This window comes from Mugil cephalus, chromosome 9 (assembly GCF_022458985.1).
Source record: "Mugil cephalus isolate CIBA_MC_2020 chromosome 9, CIBA_Mcephalus_1.1, whole genome shotgun sequence".
Classification (NCBI taxonomy): Eukaryota; Metazoa; Chordata; class Actinopteri; order Mugiliformes; family Mugilidae; genus Mugil; species Mugil cephalus.
This window is the reverse complement of record NC_061778.1, coordinates 11,978,426-12,003,082: the sequence shown is the minus strand read 5'-3', so window position 1 is coordinate 12,003,082 and position 24,657 is coordinate 11,978,426. Positions and strand designations below refer to the sequence as shown.

Sequence of the window (24,657 nt, the reverse complement as noted above, 5' to 3'; positions counted from 1 at the left end):
TTGTGGTTCAACAGTGGCTTTGCCAGTGTTGAAGTGCCAGTGTTAGTAACTTGTCTCCTGTCAGTGTCTTGGCCTTGGTCCTAACCCTGATCTTTCTCGAACATCAATGAGTTTTTTCATTTGATGCACCCAAGCTCAACTCAACCTAACATTCAGTGCATTTACATGTACAGCTTAATCGAGCTATGCTCGAAATACAAATTTCTAACAAGTCCTTGTCCCAATTTACATGCACGATATGTGTCTTGTCAGTTGGTTAATACCATGTTAATATGGCCTCCTTTACTGTTCTACTAATGCATCACATACTATAACAAACAAGAGTTGTTCATGCGGCAAACCGGCATTTCAAACAACAACTAGATGGATAAGAGTACAGCTTTTTAATCTCATATGTAAAGTACATGCTACTTATGATGCAGATAAGATGCGTGCTATCCTTCAGGCGGTTTTTCTACCAGCTCTGTTTACCTTCTTCTTCTGCGACCAGCTTTCTTGGATGTTTGTTCCTGTGGTCATACGCCAGTACGGCGGCTTTGGCACATCCACATATACGTTGTCTTGTTAAAAGTCCAATTATGGCGTATACATGTTGGAGAAAATCGATTTCAAGTCTCTGTGTCCTAATCGGATAAGGACAACTCTGATTTTAGTCCAAGCAATGTGTTTACATGCACTTAAGTTGTCCAGTTATAGTCCAATTAAGGCAATAATACATTTTTTTCACGTGAACATCTACCGTGCAAACTACACGTATTGATAAAGGACGCTAAGCAAGTAAATACCCAATGGAGTGGAGGCTGTTTGGTCAGCATAACCTTTCTATACTATCATTAAGTACCTCTAATTTCCTAGGCCTAAATATATCAGCTTCAGGTCAGGAAACTGTTGATTAATTGTCGTAATAGTGTGTTGTAGTCGTTTTAGGAGGGCGCTGACAGATCATGTCATTCTCTCATAGTTTGTCTCTTCTGTGTTTTTAAAAAACAGGACAAAAGAGGTAATATGACACATGTAAGAAAACCTCATTTGTAGTAGACCAGAATTTGTAGTATGCATAGTATCCAATTTTTCCTACCACGCAACACCCACACACATTAAGACACCCTCCTTCCATTGAACACACTCTTCCAGACCTTCCTTTCCTGCAAGTAAAGGTAAGGCTCGACAAATCTCCTAACTCTGTTCCTGTCACAATTGTGCACAAACTGGGATGAAAGTGAATGGTTTCCTCCATTCCTTCCCCTCTATTCCTTTCCTTTCATTTTTTCCAGCAGACCTTGCTGTAACTCCAAAGGGAGGAAGGGTGGGAACAGTATCAAGACAAAGCGATGGAAAGACAGATATATACCCTCTAATCTCCAGTGGTGGCCTGGTGGAGACTCAATTATTTAGTCTGATAATGAAGAGATGAGCCGAGTCCCTTTGGGGACCACAGGAATGCCAACCCAAAACCACACATTTGGACATAATATAATCTTAAATGAACAGCATGATATCTCATAAAAGCCTCGGTGGCACACCCAACAACTCTCTGACCTGTAAGCTACTGCTCAAATATGATGTGCAGACATTTATATCACACTGTGAGTGTTATGTATAAAGAAGGAACAGTTAATGTTGGTGTAATTTCCCTTGTAATACAAAAACTTGTTGGACAGGAAATCATAATAATAGTTTTCCTCCCTTGAACAGCAGTAGTTCGGTTCTGGGTCAGCAGTTTCAGCGATGTTGTAAAAGACATAGCAAGTGCACAAAGTATTACTTCCAAGTTCTCAAAGAATATGAAACTCAATCGCAATTATACACAGATTACTATATATATATATATATATATATATATATATATATATATATATATATATATATAAAGGACTAGAAGACCCTGGATGCTTCGTTTAAGGCAACATTTTGAACAGGTACTTAATAAACCATTCTATAAGTTGCAGTCTCGTAAAATTGTCTTTCAATGTGTAATTTATGGCACAATTCAAATGATTCAAAATATTTGTTTTGTTTGTTTGTTTGTTTGTTTGTTTTACAAAATGTTGTATTTGGCCTCACTATTAAGAGACTGGACTACAGCACTTCAGCCGAGTCTTGCTACTCCTGGTTGTTTCCCTTCTGGTATTGCATAACAAAAAAAAACCTCTGCAGCCTAAAAAGACTTTTACCCCATGAAATCCATAGACCACGGTTAAAAAAAGTTGACATCTGTGAAACATGACAGGACACCTACAACTGCAAAGGTTTTTTAATAAACTGAACTTTCGTACAGGGAAAACTTCTCGGGGAGTGAGCTCATTTTAATTTTCAGTCATCGCAGCGTGGAGTGAAACACAGAAATTTCAAAATTCAACAGGCAAGTCATTTTCATCAAAGGGAACAGGCGCCATGTTTGAGTGTTGTATCCTGTTCTCCTCAACATATCGATGACTGCCAGGTACGGCCGGCCGTATGCGGCTGGCTGCTCTAAAAATAATGTTTTTGTTGAAACACATTATTCTTCATGGCATGCTATAAGGCTCCTCTTATTTCTTTAGCAGTTGTATTCCCCCTCCCTGTTGTTAATGTCTACGGTTCTCTGGCTCTGCTAAGACGCAAACTTCACTTTAATTCAAATTCCAGCTTTTACAGACAATTTCACCATCGACCAGATGTCCAGTCGAGATCAGTGGTTTACTGGAAGCTTGTACCCTCCTTAAATAAAAACAAGCCACCACATGGTCCGGCAGATTCCCAAAACTTGGTCTGAGTCAAGATCAGGTGTGTGTGAGTGTGTGGGGATACTATGTACCTCACATTTGGCAGATTGCGGCAACAGCTAGTAGGAAGGAAGAGGAGAGAAGCCAGCCAAGAGGCCATGGAGCAATTCCATCTGAGCGCTTACGGGACATCAACAAAGCCTGTTGTAATAACAGTGAGCACTATAGCAGGTGTCCATATCATACTTGTTTTGAAGATAACTGGCAATAGAAATGCGTAAAAGTCGTTTCCAAAAAAACACACCTGATGTGAAATAGTACTGGGTTTTATTTGGAAAGAGAGAGAAAGAGACCTCCTGATTGTGGTTTGTTCACAGCATGGAAACACTAAAAACATGTCTTATAAACATCCTTCACACTCCATTTAAATTAATTTATTTAGGAAGCTGTTCAGGAAGTAAAGGCTGGGAAGGTTGACTCCATTAAATCACCCACAATAGCAACCGCACTGGGAGGAAGTGTGAGTATATCCATTATATCAACATGGACAATAGGAATATTAAGAAAACAAGCAATCGCAGACAAACTGCTTTTATTGTCGAACATTATTCTGCAACTGCTGTGATTTCTGTTCACTTTAATAAAACGAATTGGTTGGCTTTTTAAACGAGAATCAAAGATAATTAATCTTTTTCATAATTTGCAGCTGTTCAGTTCATTTAGCAGCTGACATCTAATTTAACAAGTCACAGTGGTGATGTATAGTTAAATAAAACAGAACCGATATCGTTTATTTCCCCCTTTTCTGTTTGATTTTATTCTTTATCCTTGTGTTAGCGTTTTTAGTCATATCATGCATAACACATCTGGATTTGATCACGCACTAACTTATTGTTTTAAATCATGTATCAGTTCTCACAGTAGCAGCAGTGACTTTTTAATTATAGCAAAGTAAATGTGCTGTTCTGACTTGAATTAGATGTGCTTCCTGTTGTTTGATCAAGACGTGAGGTGATTATTTTACATCTTTTTGCCATTGGAGTGTCATCTTCGTGTAAATTTATTTCTGAATAACAAACACAGTGCACCTACCTTTCAGAAAACACGTTTCCCCTTAGCCATTAACACAACCATAAATATAAGTGTTCTGTGATTTGTATTTGGTAGCAGTGATCAAGCCAGGACCAACAGTCAACATTTCACAGGTTCGTGCCAAGCCACAGTTGAGCAATCACCACTTTCCCTCACACCTTTACACCTGGCCCTGCCCCCCATTCCTCTTCCAGGTTTGTTTTGGCCAAAGCAAGAGCACAATAACATGACAAATGAGAAAACCAAGCCTGAAGCAGCAGAGGGGCATCTGTTCTTACTTCACAACCATCCGCGAAAACAAACACAAGCCTGAGAACGGCCTTGAGCTGTCAATGCCTGAAATCTGCTATGGGTTATTTTTACTTCAGACACGGAGGGACGGCGAGCTGCAGCATCAGGTGGTTCAGATGGGGGGGAAAGGATGAATCTGGGGGTAGGGAAGGAAACGACAGAATCAAAACATGACGAGAACAGGAAAGATGCAGAAAAGATCAAAACAGGCAATGACGAGAAAGGAGATGTTCTCAGATCAAACTTCGTGATAGAGATTTCTTGAGGTAAACATGTTGCAGAAAGAAAGACAGACTGGATTTAAAATGGAGAGAGAATCCCCACAAATGGCAGCTTCAGTAATGGAAGCACAATTATATGAAAGCTTCTTGTTGAGTGATTTATGGCGGTTTGAAAGAAGCTAAACCTCATGGCTCATCTGTTCTTCACCATTCATACAATTTTGATTGTTTGTTTGTTGACCCTGCTTTGACTAATACTTTTGATTTACATATTTTGCAGCCCGCTTCATCAATATGGTTGGAGTGTCCCCTTTTTAGGTTGGTTCATGATGGCCATCTATCTAGTCTAGTCTAGTCGTTTACAGCATACGAGGCGTTCAGGGAACATCTGTCATTTGTGAGCCAAAATAAATACACTCTCGCCCTCCAAACTTCATGCACATGGGTCACGTGGTGCAACCTCAGCCGTCAGAAATTGCAGTGAAATTTGACCGCAACGGTGTCAGTTACTGCTTTCACCAAATCCAAATCTGGTTTTATACCAAATTGTCCTTGAAATAAATTGGATCCCTTGTGAGGATAACATCACTGCAACCTTGGTAATAGCAGCCGCCCAGATTAGCGCTCCTGACCACTAACAAGAAAGGGCAAGATGCAATTATAGCTTATTAGCAGTGCTGCACCATCTACTTTTAGCATAAGATTCTCAGAAAAAGACACAGTTTGTAGACTGTTATTAGAGCTGGGTTCTCAAGCCTTTAGTTGCCTCATTGCTCAGGAGACTTGAGGCTCTAGGTTCTGTAAAACATCTTGAGAGCACTTGGTTTGTTATTGACTCTAGATAAATAGAATTGAAACAAATTAGACGGGAGTTGATATTACAAATACATATTTTAAACAAACTCTGTGAACGGATTTTTCTGTTAGTAATCAAGCTAATCAACTTGCTAGCTCGTAATTAGCAAACAGTTATCAAAACAAATCAGCTTTGTGCACGTATATAGATACACACACAAGGAATCTGTTCTGTACTTTCACACACAGATGTGATCTGCATGATGTGGACAACAAGGACACACTTTTAAAGAACAAAAAAAATAGAACAATACCCAACATATACAAAAACAGTGCTACATTCATTATTACACAGGATCGCAAAACACATTTAGAAGCCCAGTACAACTAAAAAAACGACCAGCAGGCTAGTACTCAACTACCAACTAGCAACCAATAAGAAGACACCAGCTAGCTAGCCTAGCCAACAGCAGTAGACCCACGGTGTGTGTAGGAAATACCAGCAATTCAACCACCCTGGCAGTAGGGGGGTTTCGGTAAGAAGTAATGGGATATGCGACTACATTTCAACCAACACTTTTCCCTTATGCCAAGATCCAAGGCAAAACACATTTAGAAGCCCAGTACAACTGAAAAACCCGACCAGCAGGCTAGTCATCTACCAACTGCTACAAACTAGCAACCAACAAGAAGACACTAGCCTAGCCAACAGCAGTAGGCAGTATATGGCGCAACATTGGGGTTTTCAAGTGGGCACCTCCCTTCGCCTATGTTTCATCGCCACCCTCCATGCTGTGACCACACAACCATGTGACTTTCAACCGAGAAATTAGCTTAGCCCTACTGCTAACTACTAAAACCACTCAGCCAGCCTTACCTTTAGCATGCTCCCCAGCTAACGTACCCACTCAGTTGCTCGCTCTGCTGCCAGGTTTATGTTGTTTACTGCCACCCTGTGATCTCTCCTGCTAATGCCTAGCTCTGCTATAAGAGGTTGAAACTTTCCAAACATTCCATAAACAAAGAAAACATGTAAGAACATGTGGAGCAGCGGGCAGCAGCGTTTTTTTTGGGTGCTTGCTCCAGGCACTTTAGCCATGGAGATAGAAGAAGGGATTCAAACCTTATGGTTGCAAAACTGCTTCTTTAACCTTTAGTCCCCACGTCATGTCTATCAAAGCAAAACTTCACATTGAATGAAATGAAACCTTCGAGGGAAGAATAATGAGGAAGCAGGGCATATTACAGAAAACAACATCTACTTCTGACTGTTAGCAGTCAGACAGCGACCGTAGTACAACAAGCTTCTCAAAAAAGACACTTCCCCTTTTTCTGATGAGACTTTAAGCCTTAAAAATGAATGAACAGCGAAATGTCTCGCACACTATAAATGACGTTGTCTCACTGACCTTTCAGCCACACATTGTTTATTACAACAACCGGAAAGAGTCTGGAAATGTAAATGTGAACGAGCATTCACAAGTAATTATTCTTGAGTGTGTCAGTAAAAAAAAAAAAAAAAAAACGTTGATACTTTCCAGTGAAACAAACTATGCAGATTCAAGTTTCGCATGTTTATGTTGGGGGGCGGGGGGGCATGCCATTACTTCCTGAGCGACAACCTGGGATTTGTTTCTGTCAAAAGAATCAGAGAAATTCTGAGAACCCTCCAGCTGTGAAATACAGTAATATGTTGAGTTTATTAGCCAGCGGAGTTGTGCAGTAAAGGTGCTGATATTGTCTGGGAAAAGGCCATTGGAAGTTGAATTTTTGCAACCGAGTCCAGAAGCCATTAATGTTAAATGGACAGTAACCTCTGCGGCGGAGGTCTACGTCTGTCGGCCACCATAAGGTGGGAATGTGACGAGTCGGAGGGGCAGGAGGAACCACTGCCAGAAGTGCCACTTCCTACATGACAGTTCTCAGGGAAGCTGGAGGGCTGGGAACGGGAAACTCCACTGAACACATCACAGACCGACGGATATTTAAAGAAATGAAGTGCGTGAATGCCTCTGTCTCTGTGTGTGTGTTGGTTGATGAGGTACCATGGGTGTAAGGAGGAGAGAGTCGGGAGAGAAAGAGAGAGGACAGGAAGAGAATTACATAAAAAAAAAAAGAGAGAGTTATACAGTGGAGAATAGTGAGAAAGAGAGCCAAAACAAGTTATGGCTGAAAAGAAAAAGAAGCAGAGAGGAAAGAGAGAAAACAGATGGAGGAATTAAAAGTAGGGAGGAATGGGAGTTTCGCACAGGTGGGATGAACGGATGGGTGGATGATGGAAAATCTCTTTGTCCTTCATTCTTCCCCCTTCCTCTAATGACGTGGCAGTGGATATGCGGTGCCTGTCTTCTTCTGGTCAATCCCACACACGCACAAACACACACACACACACACAGGTGCTTGGTGCCAGATCAAATCCTACCCTGACTTTATATCTTCCGAGGTCCACCCTGTGTTTTCATTAAGGTTAAAAAGGGAAATGGTTTTTTATTGGGAAACCAGTATGAACATATGGTAGCCATCACAGCTGGATTTGGACCTGATGATGCAAAGGAGGAGAGGAGAGGATGGTACAAGAGGAGATTCATTCATTCATTTTTTTTTTTTTTTTACTCATCTAAAACTCCCAGCTGTTCTGTTCTGCCCCCTTTAACATGATACTAACAAGTATACGAGGTGTTTTATGAAGTATTTTTATTCCAGCGCATGCTATTTTCACACAATGCCATTTGCCCTGTTGCCAGCTGTGAATATGAACCTGGTCTGTTCCATATACACTGATCAGCCACAACATTAAATATCTTTAGAAAGGTCAAGGTCGTAATGTTATGAGTATTTCTTTGTGTGCTTTTTATTTTCACAGGTCTTTTTTTCCCTCTCACACTTGTGCTATTGTATGTGCTTTGCCAGAAAAGAGATTAAAAAGCCATTACTTAAAAGTCAAATGTTGACTTTATTTGGTTTTCTTGTAGTTTTAACTATCTGTCTTATCATTTATACTGTTTGTGTCATAAATTTGATTTGCTAAGTCATTTTTTTCTCTCACAATCAGCTTATGGCTGTCTGTAAATAAATCTACAACCCAGTGACATTGAAGCGCTCCACTCTCCTCAGTAGACAAGCCAAGAGGTAAACTAAAAGTCAAACACTGAACATTAAGCAAAAGCACCCACGTTTTATCATCTAAATGTAAGTACTTATTATGCACAAATAACGATTTCCAAATTATAGCATTGGATTTTTGGATTATGGAGATGTGGTTATGATGATCTCCCCCTGCTCTATCATATTAACAGAGTAAAGATTTATATTATGCTCATAAAAGTAATTAATGCATGCCCTTGATGCATGTGTGCATTCCTGGAGCTGCAAAAAACAGGCCATCCTGTGCATCGATTGGATGGTTCGTTGAAGGAGGTGCTTGAAACACACATCACGGCCTGAGGGACTGAGAAACTGCGCCTACTGTAGGTCTACATCATTCATTCATTAAAGGTGGAAGGTAATCTGAATATGCTGTGTGTGTTCCTCATTTAGGCTAAAAAGAACTGAATTACCTACAAAAGTAGCATTCATGGTCATCTTTAATCTTTGAAAAACTGTACTGGCCTTGTAAGAAATATCTTAACAAATAATCCACCTGTTTCTGAGACTTTTAACTGCATCTTGTTAAAACAAATTAGCATTAGCAAATTAGCAGGATAAAATAAATTAGCATACATGCTGCTTATGATACATGGATAAAATGGATCTCCTGTGTCTATTTTGTTTATTGTCCTGTTCTTTGTGCTGTTTCTTTCTACTTATTTTGTCTTTAAATGTGTAATTTCTGGAAATATACTCACTGTTTCGTTGGTGAGAGCAAGGATTCTGCTCTCATGTCTATATGGTGAAAATATTTGGTTTGCTTTGCATAACTACAGTAGCTAGCACTATGTCTCTCCATGGATTCTTGTCCATTGAGAACTTTGTTCAGTTGCTGTCTCCAGATTTAATACCAAAATGAGCTAAGTATGCGTGGCAGAAATGTTCTCATCAAGACAATTTCCAAAAGTGGCTAATGTTAAGTTTAGTTAAAGTTTGGATTGAAACGCTGAATGAGGAAGACTTTCATTCAGGAAATAGCTCTGTTTCTCAAAGAGGTTTCTCCTTTATTTAAAGTAAACACATCCAGGCTGTTGCTGAAGCAGCTATGGAAAAACAATCACAGCCTCACAGGAATTTTTTTCAGGAGGTGACAGACATTAAGCGCCTAAGGATCCTGGGACTTGTGGACTTCTGGAAACCCGCTGCACCGTGTGTGTCCATAAGGTTTCATAATTAAAGAGAATCCACACAGAATGAATAACTGTCAAGTTACACTGGGCGCTTCTCATTAATTGTCTTTTTATTAACTTCAATTACAAGAGGGGCCAGGTGATTTTTTATTCAGTCAAAGCGCTGCGTGACGCTAATGTCACTGTCAGTGGGAATTTATGAATGAGTGAAAAGTGGCTGATGATGTAAAGGCTATTATCTGTTGAAAGAGATGAACAGTCGCAATGATAGATTTGTTAAGGTTTGGTCACTTTCTATTATTGACCTTTGAAAAGTGGTGCTAACTCAGACATCTTCGACTGAGCGAGTGCGTCCGCACATATAAAAGAAGACACTGACCTTTCGAGTTTGTGGCGGAAGATTAATTACTTTGCCCTAGGATCAGACACACTCTCTCGTAAGCCGCCGCTGACATCTCCATAAAGCTGAGGGAGAGGGGAAAATCTAGAAGTCAAAGTAACAGCACAATCCTCCTAAAAGCCACATCTACAGATTTATTGCCGCTCGGGGAAAAGAGAAGGAGGCCTCCATGTGTCAAAGAGAGTGAAGCTGACTTCATTATTTACCTGTCCACCTGCCTCATGCAAAGATGGAGGAGGAGGAGTGTACCTGGGAAGTAGGCAATTAATTTCATGAAAAATGGCCTACGTGCGAGCAATAATGTGTGTTATTTAAATCATCAGGCGCGAGCAAACACAAAGGGGATCTTGTTAGGAGCTTCGTTGTCTGGTTTTGTCTGGTTTAATGGTATGTTTGGATCCTTTCTGGGCTTCCTCTGTTCCTCATTTCAGCTCCTCTCTTCACTCTGCAGCAGACTGCAGACTTCATTGTTAGTAGCTACTGTTGCTAATAAATACAGAGGACCTTTAGTTTTCATCCAGACAAAGATCCCCAGGAGAACTGCATAAAAACAAATGGTTTTCCTCAGTAATGACAACTCACATGATGAAAAGCTACAGTCTCGCACACGGATCTGGTCTCAGCTGAGCGCAAATAAATTGTGTAAGGAACCGGTTTTAATGTGTGTGTGTGTGTGTGCTGGTAAGACTTCACATTCAAAAGTCAGGCTGCAGAGATGCCGTATGTACCAGTCTGTTGCAGCTTGTGAGTCCCATCCCTGCCTCCTCGTGTCGGGAGGATGTTGAGAGGTTAAACAGAATCACATCCAATCTGTCCAAGGACGACCTGCTGGGAAGGTCCCCGCTTAATTTGTCTTCCCGCTGCTCTGCAACTGGCCCCTTGCCATGCTTTAAAGTGAATACGAACAGTCAAAATGTCTCTCTCTTGCTCTCTTTTGCTCATCCATCTCCCACTGTCAGTACGTGGGGTTGAAGGCAAACGGTTGCCTTCAAATTTGGCAGCGAAGACACTGGCAATGACAGAGCCACCCACCGTTTGTATTAAAGCGAGAGGAAGCAGAAAACATCCGAGGCCACTTTTATTTCAACAAGGGGAGGTTTTCTTTGTTCGATTTGTGAGTTCCATTAGCAATTTATGTCCTTGTTAGGAGCCATAAAAATAAGTTAAAGTGTCCTGACAACTGCTTCCTAGGCCTTTATCAGGTAGAAGCCAGTAAATCTTAAAAATGTGTCACTTTGCATTTACAGTCTGTGTACATACTGCACACATATAACACAAGCATTAGCACCTCTGTTCGTTCAGTGAAGCTGTTTAATCAGCAGTTTGGCAAAAAATATTACACGGTCTTTGTCATTTATTTTGGGAATAGGTCAAACTGAGAGCGTGCAAAAGGGGTTTTTAAAAAATTGAAAAGCCAGAAGGTGAAACTTGACTGAGCCCTGTTTACACAAACCTCTATTTCCAAGGTCAATAATGAACTACAGTGAATAATTTAACCAGTGCAAATCATGAAAATGTCTGTTTGAGGGATTTAAATCTTAATAATACCAGTTTTCCTCTGTCCGTCGTGATGAATGTTGCACTTGTTACTGTACTGTAGTCACTGCTGGGAGATGAGTCATCACTCCCCCAAAGCAGTTAGTTAGAAATCACATCAGGCACTCTGGGAGACAGTCACAGCAAGAAACTAATCACAAAGTGGAGGCCCGTGACACCACCAAGTGTGGATTTGGAAGAGCTCTGTCACCAAGAAAGACACATTGAGTTCAGAATAAAAGAAGCAAGAAAAGTCTTCAAGTTGAACCTGTGCTGCCACCTGCTGACGATGTTTTTTGTACACCGCCTCTGTCTCCTCTTTTAAATCTCTTTTGTACTGTTAATCGTGAACACATGTAGAATATGTATTGGATGAATCCAATCAGAAATAATTAAAAAAAAAAACTATAAAGAAATAGAAGAAAAATGTGAAGTAGTTTAGTTCTGATATTTTCATATTCAGTTAGTTTTTATATTATGTTTGTTTCAGTTTTACCTGTGTTTGGTTTTGGTTTCTTTTATATCAGACTTCAAGATAAGACACATATTTGTCAGGGGCCGTTCACAACAAGCACTGCAATATGAACACAAGCCTTTCTGAAGAAAACTGACAAACAGTAGACCTCAATCTCTTGATCAGTACATGCACCAGTGCCTCTTTCATGGTTGTCGTGTTGACTGATTTGACCAGTCTGACAAAGATGAAAATTGAATACATTTATATTCATGTAATTTTAGTTTTGTAGTTAGTGCAGTTTTTATTTTTCATTTCACTGAACTGAAAACTTTTCACTCCTACATTTAAACAAAATCTAGTTTATTTATTTAACTTTAATAACTTTGTCTGAACTGATCTAAGTTATCCTGTTATAAAATAGATACAGATATTTTAGATACAGCCTTTGTTTACATTGTTGAAATATTCAATTTGGGTTTATAATCCTTTATTTATTCACAGCCACTGGAGCAATTGAAGCTGAAATTTATATATTTTTTTAATTCAAATTCACATTTTCTGTTTCTCTGACAGCTGCTTCATTATAGACTATAAATTGTGCTTGATGTTAAAGCTGAGATCAGACTTTACTCATTATTCCCAGTTGGGCCAAGTCTGCACCAGTCGGGGTGGATTGTCGGCACAAAGATCTGCAAGTGTGTGAAGCATCAGTCGCAGTCAAACAAACAAGTCTGAATTCTTTAGTTGAATCTGGATGCAGTCTGGTAGTGTGAGAAGATGGTGCCAAAAGATGACGAGAAGTAGCGGATATATGAAAACAATGATGGTGAACGGGGAGAGTGAAGCTGAACCACAGAAATGCAACAGAGAGGAATCGATTTGTGGCCGGAGCATGAGTATTTATGATGTTGGCTGCTGTGCACACCACAATTGCAGCCGTCGCGAGAGTTTACCTGAGAGTTTAATGCATTAGTTTTAGCTGTTGTTTAGTGTGTGATCCCCAGTCTTTCAGTCGTCACACGAAAACCTGCTGTAGCCAGTGTGTAAGTGTGTACTCTTAGTCTTTTCAAAATAAACGCTGTCAAAGCTGTGTTGTTGAGTAGCAGCCATTTCTCACTCAAGGCTTTCAGGCAGTCCACCTCACGCAGGTGCACCAGATGAACCAGATGTCTTCAATTATCCAATCACTGTCTGACCCATATAAGGAGTATTCTGCACTCCAGTGGTTAGCTGCGGTCTGTCTCAGGTTTAAGAAAGTGTGGTGTGCTGGTGAGTGTTTAGTTAGACTTTTCTGTGGTTTTTACTTTGAGTGCATTGAGTTTTCTTTGAGTTAATGTTTCTTCCCCTAAATGAATAGGCTATTTATATTCATGGCCTTGTTTTGGCCTTTTATTTTAATTGTCACTGAGGAATAATCTTAACTCCCTAATGTTTCTGGGTCATGATTTTCACTGCCTACTCTCGCCTAGAACTCGGAGTCAAAATGTCCGGCCGAGGAAAGAAAACTGCACCCAAACCCAAGTCTTCAGTGTCCCGGTCTTCCAGAGCAGGGATCACTTTCCCGGTGGGACGCATACACAGGATGCTCAGGAAGGGCAACTACGCACAACGAGTTGGCAACGGCTCCGCAGTGTACCTCGCTGCCGTCCTAGAATACCTCTGCGCTGAAATCCTGGAGCTGGCCGGAAATGCCAGCCGGGACAATAAGAAGCACCGCATCGCTCCTCGCCACATCTTGCTGGCGGTGAAAAATGACGAGGAGCTCAACAAGCTGCTCATGGGGGTCACGATCTCGGAGGGCGGCGTCATCCCGAACATCCAGGCCACGCTTCTTCCAAAGAAGACCAAGTCAAACAGAGACGAAAGCACTGCTAAAGATGTCCAGTCTCAAGAATTTTAGTTGACGCTTTATCTAATTTTTATCCCAATAAAGTGATTTTAAATTATACTTGTCATGGTGTGCACACTTCACTGGAAGCATGCGTTGAGGTGGAAGTGGCATGGTTTACTTCTAAGAAACCAGATCTTTGTGAAAGTAAAATCTATATTTTCTGAATGCTGAGGAACTGTACTGCAGTTCCTCTTTTCTGTAGCCAGGGAAAATTGTCGGCCGCAAACTTGACACTGAACTTGAGCTTGATACACTCGTCTAACTTGTCTGTCCAACTCGGTGTAGCCGTTGCACTTCCACTGTAACTCATGCAACTCTGTTAGTGTCCACAATGAATGCACTTCAACTGTTTTCTGCTTGCAGCAAGCTGTCTACTAATGAATATACTCTGTATAACGAAAGGTGCAACTCGAAATCTGGGGTTGTGGCTTAAGTTACATGCATATGGAAGGTCTGCCTAGCTTTTTTTTTTTTTTAATACTTCAAATCACACTTCATACTCTAGTTAACTGGGGAAGTTTCATGTGTTATGCCAAAGTTTAAGTAGGGTAAACTACATATTTGATCCTTGTATACATCCCTATAATTGACAACAATGACATGAGACTGAGTGGGAAAACCTTGGTTAAAAATATTAGGTAACCTAGAATAAACTATTTGGAATAAATGGGGGAAAAAGTGCACACCTTGTGATGAGTAGTGCAAAACACTACTACAAAAATAAAGGGAGTATTTAAACTGTTTCGGATGCGCAATGCAATTTGAAATATACTCCTTTTGGAAAGTTTTGAACGGAGTAACACACTTCTTGACGCTAAGCAGACCCATATAATGCAAATATTCCTCTAAGCCGGTAAAACGTTGCATATTTCTGCAGCCCTCTGTAACACTGCGTCCGTTGAACGCAGCCTTCGTGGACAATGACGTGCTGACGTAAGACGCGTGAACAACAAACAGTTGTTGGACTTCAACAAGCTAGCGGAGGACAGCCGTAGACAAAACAGGTTCAGCTGACTTCTGCCGGGAAAAGAGACGTCTACGGGACCCGAGCGTGTGGACTATTTTATGTGTAATATTACAAAGAACCCGGATAGCACCGACACGTGTTGTTCCCTAGCTGGTTGCTCCGAGTGTGACGCCTGTTTTTTTTTTTTTTTTTTTTTTTTTTTTTCCCTTGGTCGATGGTTGTGATGCGAGCCGAGTTGCAGCACGACAGAGGGTGAGACGGGAGCCACGGTCGGGATATTTATTTTTTTTTCTCGACGCGGAAGAATGGACTTTGTCGCGGGGAAGCAGACGGATAAAGAAGCGGGCGTGCGACCGCACACGGGCCTGGACGTCATGGTTGGAGAACAACTTTAGCAAAGCTAGCAGCCGCGAGCTCGCTTTAATTCATGCAGATGAGTCGGTTTGGTGTTAAGCTCACTTCGCTAGCGTAATGGAGGCGCCCTGAGTGACTTGTTCGTTTCAATTGATTGTCCTGCTCCTCCTAAATAATGTGCTGACGACCAGAGAGCCTTTTTTTTGGTCGGGTCCCATTTGGAGCAAATCGGTTTTAATTACCAAGTGATGGTTACCTGCCCCTGTGGTGGTTGAACTATGTTGGCTAGTTTGATACATGAAGCCTATTTCTAGTGTTGACATTTATGTGGGATTGAAGTTGGTGGTGCACCAAAGTCACTTGTAATTTGGGGACCATAATTCATACTCCATACCACAGACGAATACGCATTTAGGGCTAATTTTCTCATTCCACTTGAATCTAATTTTGTAATTTAAGGACCAGGACAGGCCAAGAGCGGGTACAGACAGTCTTATCAATGTAAGTTGGTTTCCTAGTCACTGTTTAACCCAATATTCCAGCTGTGTGGCACAATTACAGGCTAGAGTGTCACTGGAAATGAAAACATGAATATCGAAGAGCAGTGTCTAGATTTGTGCAATGTCAAGACGAAAAGCAACGTGGACGATGACCGCAACACTACCAACAACACAGAAGGGGTCACCCCCCGGATCTCTGAACTGATGACGGACAGCGACGCAGACAAACCGAACACCGTCTCCACAGAGGGCCCCGAGACCTACCTGATGCCTCAGCTCACTGACAACCTGCCGGTGGCCGAGGAGGACAACCACCAGGCGCAAGACACACTGGAAATAGACGAGGTCAACGGAAATGGAAAGGGCAGCATCCAGGACGCCCCCGCCACACTGAACCCCACCGACTTGATCTTTTCTAACGATGAGCAGCACAAGGACGATGTTGTGGAGGGGAAAATGAAGGACGATAAGGACGGCGGGCCTGCAAAGCTCGCCGCGGAGGAAGGGGACGATGGCGGGGACATGGACATCGGGGTGGATCTGAGTCTCGATGAGACCGGGGTGCTGGAGGCTGACTCCGCAAATGGTAAAACGTTCTCAGAGAGTACTTTGGAGTCGAAGCCCCCTCCTCAGGAGGTCCCGGCTGGCAGCACGGCAGAAAGCCAGTCCGGTGAAAACCAGCCCATCAGCACAGAGGCTCCTTCTTCAGATCAAGCTGGACTCTATCCCTCGGTGCAGGAGGGGGACGATAAACACAAACCAAGCGGCAAAAGGGTGACATTTCCCTCAGATGAGGATATTGTCTCCGGAGCGGTGGAGCCCAAGGACCCCTGGAGGCATGGTAATACTTGTTTGTTTCTGCATGCTTGTATGTGTGAATGACTTTCTATTTATTCCCCTTTGTTTGTTGAGCCTGTAAGAACACGTCTGCTGACTATGGTTATTCTTCAAGGCTTGCGCGGCTTCAGATTGAAAACATGTCCTTTCATGATGCCACGTCTTCTGTGCAGTCATGATGGGTGGATGGATGTTTTCATTGATAAGAGGTGTGTCAATGCGCCTGGTTTTGGAGAGTAACGCTCTTTTGTCTCGCTCTCCAGACCTCGTCATGTCTTGCAGGGTCACACTACAGCCCGTGCAGTCCTCAGGCAGCACCTGCGTCCACGCCTGTTTTTCAAACAAGAGTTTAAATAGTCAGATAATTAACATCATGGCTTTGTCCCCCTCCCCAGCAGTACGACTGTATGTCTAAATATAGGCCCTGGGCTGTGCTGTGTGCAGCAGTTGGAGTGAATCCCAACACTCCCTGAGGTGTGCCATTTTACCACAGTAGGTTCCTGTTTGTTCAATGAAAGCATGTCTAGGGAAGCTCATGAAGGACATGGCCTTTACTGTGTTGACATAAGGAAGTCACTCTTTGGAGGTACAAAGAAATGAAAAGTTGCCTGCGTAACAATATGTATATATATTTAGATGAATACCATATATTACATACACTTTTTTTAACAACTCCAGCTTAAATTTTTGATTTAAACAGAATGGATGGTAAAAAAAAAAACTATTATTGCAAATATTTGGATGTTTACGTTTCTGTGATCACTTACCTATATAATATGCACTATATTAGTAGGTATGCATACTATAACATAACCAAGTATGTTGGGTACGCAAGTGAAAGCAAATGCATCCTTATATAACAGGCCTGCACTAAATCCTCATGATGGTATTCAGCATTTGTTTAAGATAACTGAGAGAGCTGTTGATAAATTTGTGTTTTCATTTTGGAGGCTGTGGGTTGTAGTAATATTCAAATGTTTTTGTGTTGCACGTTACAGTTTAACAGCGCCGCACACCACCTCCTCCAACACGATCGTACCGTCGAATTATCACCTGAACGTTATGAAGCTAATATTTAGTGCAGGACTATCACACTATACTACATTCATTTAAACTGGCGTTCCCTAATGAACTGACAAGTAATAAAATATTGTTTTAGATCAAACTAAAACAAATACGCAGTTTTTGTTTTTATTCTAAATATAAAGAAGAGGCGGGATTTTTATTCAAAATGTCCTCAGTCTCTGATTTAATCCTAATATCCGTCTGACCTGCTGCTAACAGGTCCTGTTTGTTTTGGGCTTTGTTTCTATTGTCATCTTTTAACAGTCTCGCTCTTAGACTTGTGCATATTTTTACAGCTTTAGTCCACAGCAGCTTTGTGTCTCGTTTTTTTTTTTTTTTTTTTTTTTTTTGGCTGAGCCGAAAAGTCGTGTGTGATCACGATGATCTGACCATGACTCACACTTTCCTTCATCTGCTGTGGACAATAGACACCATTTAATAAACAGTCCCACAGTCGCGGTGTGAAAACCAGCGCTTGCTCAGAGTGCTGCGATGGCAGTCGACATCGTTACGCAGTCGAGCACAGTCCGAGAACGTGACAAATTGTGACAAGTTTTCTTCCAGCCTAAGATGTATTTGTGACCTGTGTGGGTCAGGGGTAAACCAGTGACAGTCCTGTTTGTTTTTCCTGGCGCAGAAAACCAAAAATGTAGGCCAGGCCAAGACAAGGGTCAGTGATGCGAGATGTCCAGATGGGGGAAGGGGAGTAGAAAGACCCATGAAAGCAGCAGCAGCAGCGGTAATGATATATATGAGAGATGCATGTTCAGCTGAATTTAAATCCGCCCGTGAACGAACACCCCCCTACTGCATCTGATCAGACAACCAAATGCTGGTGATGTCAACAACACGTAGCTTTATATTAGTGCAAACGCTGATGTGCCAATTTAAGAAATTTTACAAGTTTATTACTTCCATTTCATTGTCTGGTTGTTGCTTAACTCTGACGCTTTTCCACGCTGCCTCTTTATCTGCCTGTAAATCGTACATGAAATAACTTTAGCCTGGGGCAAAGTTCAGTTCAGTTAACCAGTTTCCTGGGCCCTTATGAAACACACAAGGAAAGGTGAAGTCAGTAGAAGACTGTCAGAATCAGAAAAAAAAATTTTATTTATCCCCACGGGGCAATTAGGAGGGCAAAGGGTGGCACATTAAAAGGGCAAAAGAAGAAATACACAAAGGTGGGTTGGGAAAAAGCAGCAGATTGTGTGCAAGGACAGGCCTGCTGCACAATTATCCATATAAGATTGGAGATGTATAGTAGTATATGTGATAAACATAAAAGAAAAATGCAAAATAGCAGATTCAGTACAGCAATATCAAAAAAACAGCAATTCAAAAAAGCAAATATATTACAGAAGAATGAGCAGCATTACACTTTCTCACAAAATGAAAGTGATTCCAGATATTTCAATAAAGTGCAATTTCGCTCTGTATGCGTTTCCATTGAAAGGTGTTTTGCGAATGAGTTGTGATTCTTGTAAAGTCTCGTCCTGTGATGTCCCATAGTTCTCTTAAATTCTTGTTATGAGAAGGAGACTTCACTTTGAGGAAGTGGACTTCAAATAAATTGGTCACATGACCCCCTGAGTCATCCCCAGTGACACCGGTAAAGGGGAATTGCGGAAAAAGTGTTGCCATTGCACTTTTGTGGTAAACTTTTATATCGGCTCAAAAAACCTCATTAGAGCGTAAAAGTGTGTCAGCGATATTTGAGAGGTTTTTCCAAATTTACATTCCAGTTTTTTATTGTGATATTTGGGTTTTACTTATTTTCTAGAGGTAATGAAAACGCAGCAATTGACATTGTGATATTGCACAAAGTGTTAAGATTATTGTAGTGTTGCTTTAGATTATGTATCAGAGGCATTTATCATGTGATTAAGTTAAGCTCATTGTTTTGGTGTAGAGGCAGATGGCTGTCAGGTTGTTAGCATGATCTAATGTCCTGATTTTAATGTGGACGAGGATACCACTGTCTTTAATTCATCCAAACATTAGTCCAGTAGGTTGGATAAATGTGATAAATGAAAGTACACGACATGCAGATTTACTCGCCAATTCATTAGGGACACTAGTGAAGATTAACGTGACATTCCTGATAATGCTCAGTTTGTGTTGAAACAACATCAGAGAGGTGGTCATTCAACTATATGATCATTTTAAGGAATGTACTTTGCGTCGCTGTTCAACTGAATTGAATTAAACTCAAAAGTGTTTCCGTTATTTAGCCCACAGTCTAAAAATGGGGTTGCCACAATAACAGTAAAGTGTGTGGGTACGACTTGACACAATTCAATACGACTACAAACCACTGCCTCCAAAATGAAAACACAATTGAATCAACAGCTCTTTCAGTCGTTTTTAAACAACCACTCAATACCACAACCTTGTTGAAGCTGAGATTTAGTTCAGGACTGTTATACACTACACACACACACCTGGATTTAACTAAGCAAATAGGTCCGATTCTCCTGTTGGGTAATGACTGCACGGGCGATTATCTTTCAGCTGGAAACAAGTTCCTTAACTCCATTACCTGATAAGAATCATCGAGTAATGGAGAAAACAATAATAGTACGTGCCTACCATTCTCAATCTTAACCACAAGCATTAAAAAAAAAAAGATAGTGAACTAATTCTTATGTGAGAAACAAAACTGAAAAACCTTTGTGAAAGTCTGCAAGGACAAAGAAAGAGACATCAAACACCTGTAGAAACGGCCTCAGACACGCACACACGGTCGGATAAGATCAGCGCAGCTGCACAACTTGTTTTAAATCAGCTGAACAGGATTCAACACTTTGGAATCAGAACATTTCTTTGATTGATGTGGCAAACATCGCAGCTCCTAAATGCCACCACTGCAGCTTCTTCTCGTGTTATCTGGAGATGACAGAGACGTGACATTTACATCTGAGGCAGCCAGCGGTTACAGTGTCACTGGTTTGCAGAGTCAAATACACACTAGATTAAATATAATCAAGGCTTTAATGGACAGATTCAGGAAATTACAGTATCGTTGAGCAAGAGTCTGAGTCCCTAATAAACTAATACGGTCTTATGACTAGTGCATAAGACTTGATGCTTGTACGGCTGTAGTAAAAGAGTTTTCTGGTATGTTTTACAGATTTACGTAATTACTACTTTTTTCAATGATACACCTCCTAATCTTTAAAACAGATGACCTAGATTTGTTTCTTTGAGCCGGGCTCAGGCCCCGAGTCTAATGGTAAGTGGCGTATTAGGGTTGACTGATTAATTAATTAATTAATTAATTAATTAAAATGTCACCTCCAGTTCCCACATTGTCCTCATCTATCCAACCATTTCTGAACCTCGATTAGCCGTCTGCTTTTGTTTTGTTGTTGTTGTTTTTTCTCTCTTTTTTTCTCTATGACAAAGTTACAGCAAGTTGTTGCACCAAAGTCTCTGTTTTGTTTGCGTCCGCCTCCAGATGAGATCATGTCAGGGTATCGCTCCCTAATCTGGCACCAAATCAACAAAAACAACATCCTGTAGTGTTTGTTCGCATATTATTTTTAAATGTTCCATCCATTGTGTGCGAGATCAAAGAAATACAACAATATCTGTGAAGTTTTTCCTCAGTCGAATGATGCAAACTAGTTTCAGAATCTTGTAGGTTTTTAAAACTCCAGTTTGAGCACAGGCTTTTCCTAACATTTATTTTTGAGGAATCTGTGTGTATCTCACCCAAGGCTAGTCAGGCTCGGTTAGATTGAGTCACAATAGGTCCACAATGCATCCAGACCCTTTATCTGCAGATCTAGTGTCAGGTTCACTGGGTCCCTGTCTTATTTCATCTGTCAGAAGCACAACAGTGAAATGAGCTCACAGAGCCCGGAGCTTCGTCCATACACAAGCAGAGGGAAGAATATGGCAGAAGATCAGTATTTTGGACATTTGCGAAGAAAGAGATATCTGGTTTATTTGCTGTCAGAATATGAGATTCTGAAACGAGGGAACCTGATGGCATCTCCCTTTTTAAAGTAAACACCTGTGCTGCAGGAGGGAGCAGTCTCAGGTAGTGGGGTATCCTGTTTCCATTTCTTTCATGCTCATTTTCCATAACCCTAGTCCAGTTCAGTGGTATCAGCTAGCATTCGATGTGTGTTTCCTAGGATTGACCAGGGAATATCATGAAACCTTAGCTAGTTTTCAGAGCTACAGCTTTAATAATATAGCCAGGAGCTTAATTTCATACTCATAAATTGCACGAGAAGTAAAATATGGTTGGAACTTGTTTTTTTTTCCTTTTTGCATTTCTCAGTCAAGACTTGAGTGACGCTTGTTCTATCCCTTCAGGCCTGGACAAATACTGGCAAATACATCATATCCTGAGATTCCTGAACTTCCCTACATGCTGCATAGCTCTCCCCCCTTTATCCCTCCACATCTCCTCCCCTGTTCCTCCTCCGTCCTGACTGGTCAGAGTAGTGTGGGTGCAGCTTGGGCTTATATCAGCAATGCATGTAATTACAAAAGCACTGGAGGTTTGTCCTAAGTCATTTATTTCATCAGACTTATCAGTCACTGCAAACACTAATGCAGAGACTTTGTTTTTTAAGTCATTATGCAAGATGTGTTTTTTTTTTTTTACAGATATCCCAGAGAAAATAAGAGAATACAGTGATTATTATAAAACGTTATTGTAATACCAAGTTGAAATCTGACACTTGCAGTTGATACAATACTTTCACATTAACAGCTGTTTATTGTACAAGGAACTGAAGTCTTTGGCCTACGTGCTGCTCTGTCTCATGTCATCAGATCCGAGGCCCACTTGGCACCGGGTTCCAGAGGCTCTGTGACCCATGAAATGTTATTTGTTGTGGCTGTGGACCAAGTTACAAACTGATAAGCAAAGCTTTCACTGTAGAACACGGGCGAAGGCACTGAAATCCTAGAGGCTAGTTCAGTTTGCACAAGCTGCAGACCAGTTCAAGATTTTATGGACCAGTGGAGGGAAAAAAAAATAAAATATCTCCAAAGTCTTTTGGAGTGATCCGAGCCAAACATAACAAATTTCATAATCGGCTCATAAGGGCTTATATTTAAAGACGCTGTTTGATCCTGAACAAATTACAGCATTTGTTCTATTTAAGTGTTAAATCAGTTCAGATGTCAGCTGATAATATTTGGTGTCATATAGGTGAGATTAACACCCAGGTTCCCGTGAATAGATAAGAGATATATTGAGTTCACACTATTGGTGGTGCAAAGAAGGCACAGAAATAGAAAAGAGAAAGGCAGTTTTAGAGCTAAGCTAGTTTGTTTTTTTGAAATACAAATGAAAATTGCTGTTGATGTTAGGATGTGGTGTATATTATTTTTGGTGGGTTCATAATTATGATACTATCCCAACATGCGCAGATCATATACAGGGTTACAAAACACAAGGCTGTTGAGTCGTGGCATTATATGAACAGTTGTATGTAAGTTTAAAAAGTATCAGCGATTAAATCACAGTTCACAGTTTGTAAACAATGAAATGTTTTTTGAGGGGTGGGGCTTAGCTGGAGGCAAAACATCTCTAACACCATATAACCTGTAAATACCAGTTAGCATATTTCACTTACTGGATTTGACCAAAAGAGGACACAGAGGGGACGAAGTCGGGTCTGTCTTTATCAAATGAAGCCTCTCCAACAAAGATATTACAAGAAGTTAAGGGAAACACTGTGGAGGGTAACGTAGCCAATAACATAGCAGTTAGCATTAGTATTAATCTGTAGCAAGAATGCCCCAAATAATGATTAACTTAATGCAATTTCAGTCACAATTTAGTCCAACCCATAGCAGCATCCAGGCTGAAACTGATGATGCATTACATATCAGTCTTACCTGATATGAAGTGTGCACTGCAAACAGAGAGTTGTCGATGATTGTCTCATTCCAGTCCTTTCTTTTAATCGCGTTCAACCAAAGGCAGTGGCTGGTACGCGATAAAACTTAAGCTTAGTGTTTTAGCTTTTTTTTATACAGCAAGATGACATTTTCCCGGTTGACAATGACAGCGTTCCCCTCCAGCTTCCCTCTGTTTTGCCTCCAGCTAACGTGACGTCACCGTGACGTAGGCCGTGAAGGGGTCTATAGTAAATGATTTACTTTCAATTTAACTTTACTAGCTAGCTCTTATAAGGTTTGGCTAGCTCATTTTTGTGTCTGGAGTGTTGTCCTCCGAGGTTTGAACAACTCCCTCTAAATAATTGCAAATCTCCACGGTCTAAAGAGAACAAACATTGGGTTTTAAACAGTGGCGGTAACGTAAATTATTAATAACAACAAAAATGGTTACGTGACTTGTCAGTGCCGTTTTCTCCGTCAGGTTAAATTGAGTAAAGGGCAGGTGAGCGTGCGGTGTATGTGGAGGGTATGAGAGGAGGCGGCTCTGGAGAGAGGATTTGGGGGTAGATGGGAGATGGGGAGGAATAGGGAAAAACATACACAAGTTGTTTCAAATGTGCAAAAATATTTCCGATTCGTTAGGAGACCATGGCAGAGCAAATTATACCCTGGCGCGCCGCCATAGTATTAACACTGCAGCCCTCTAAGCTGGGTCTAGTTCATACATCCATCTATTATGCATGTCTGCCAGTCTGCGCGACACAGGCACCTTAGTTTGCCATGCGAATTTGAAAAAAATAAATAAAATAATAATAGTGCACGTGTTTTGTACTGAACCTTGACCTTAGACTTTGCATGTGTACTGTAGAGCTAAACCACATTCATTTGTATTAAGAACTGTGGCTCATTGTAAATGGTTGACGAGACATAATGGTCTGAATGAAATTTGTTTTTTGTTTTTTTTTTTTGTGGCTTGCAACTGGTGTTCATTTCTAATCCATGTACCTGTGTAGGACTGTTTGTACTTGTCAAACAGGAATTCCTCTTTTTCTGCCATACCTGCTCTTGTCACCCATGACTATGTGGAAAAAAAAAACATTACCTACGCTGTCTTCCCATTGCACAAAATGCTCCTTCATTTTAAAACGGGGCACACAACCGTTGTTCGCTCATAAAGTCACTCTCCATCTGGTCCTGCAGCTTTCTCTCTCTCCGTTAAAGTGGGAGATGGTTTTAAAATGGCTGCTCTGGTTTTCTTTTTGTTTTTGTTTTTTTTTTTTACCCACACCATGCTAAGAGATCAAGAGAGAGGCTGTTGTTGATAGGCAGTTATATTGTGTTATTTCTAAAGGCATGAAATCTTCATGTTGTGATACTATTAAGTCTCCATCTGTAGCTGCC

The 24,657-nt window shown here is 41.0% G+C and overlaps 2 protein-coding genes across 2 annotated transcripts in view; both read left to right on the top strand.

The window, feature by feature from the left end:
- Window positions 1-12,940: 12,940 nt before the first annotated feature.
- LOC125013123 (histone H2A, sperm-like) lies at window positions 12,941-13,722 on the top strand. The gene is made up of 2 exons (XM_047593468.1): window positions 12,941-13,043; window positions 13,244-13,722. Exons 1-2 carry the CDS (start codon window positions 12,941-12,943, stop codon window positions 13,672-13,674), a joined length of 534 nt encoding a protein of 177 aa, XP_047449424.1. The 3' UTR covers window positions 13,675-13,722.
- An 893-nt stretch (window positions 13,723-14,615) lies between these two features.
- ppp1r37 (protein phosphatase 1, regulatory subunit 37) overlaps window positions 14,616-24,657 on the top strand; it is a 47,765-nt gene continuing 37,723 nt past the window's right edge. The window contains exon 1 of the mRNA XM_047593467.1: window positions 14,616-16,327. Within this exon, the coding sequence (XP_047449423.1) occupies window positions 15,574-16,327 (754 nt within the window). The 5' untranslated portion in view covers window positions 14,616-15,573. The remainder of the gene's footprint in view (window positions 16,328-24,657) is intronic.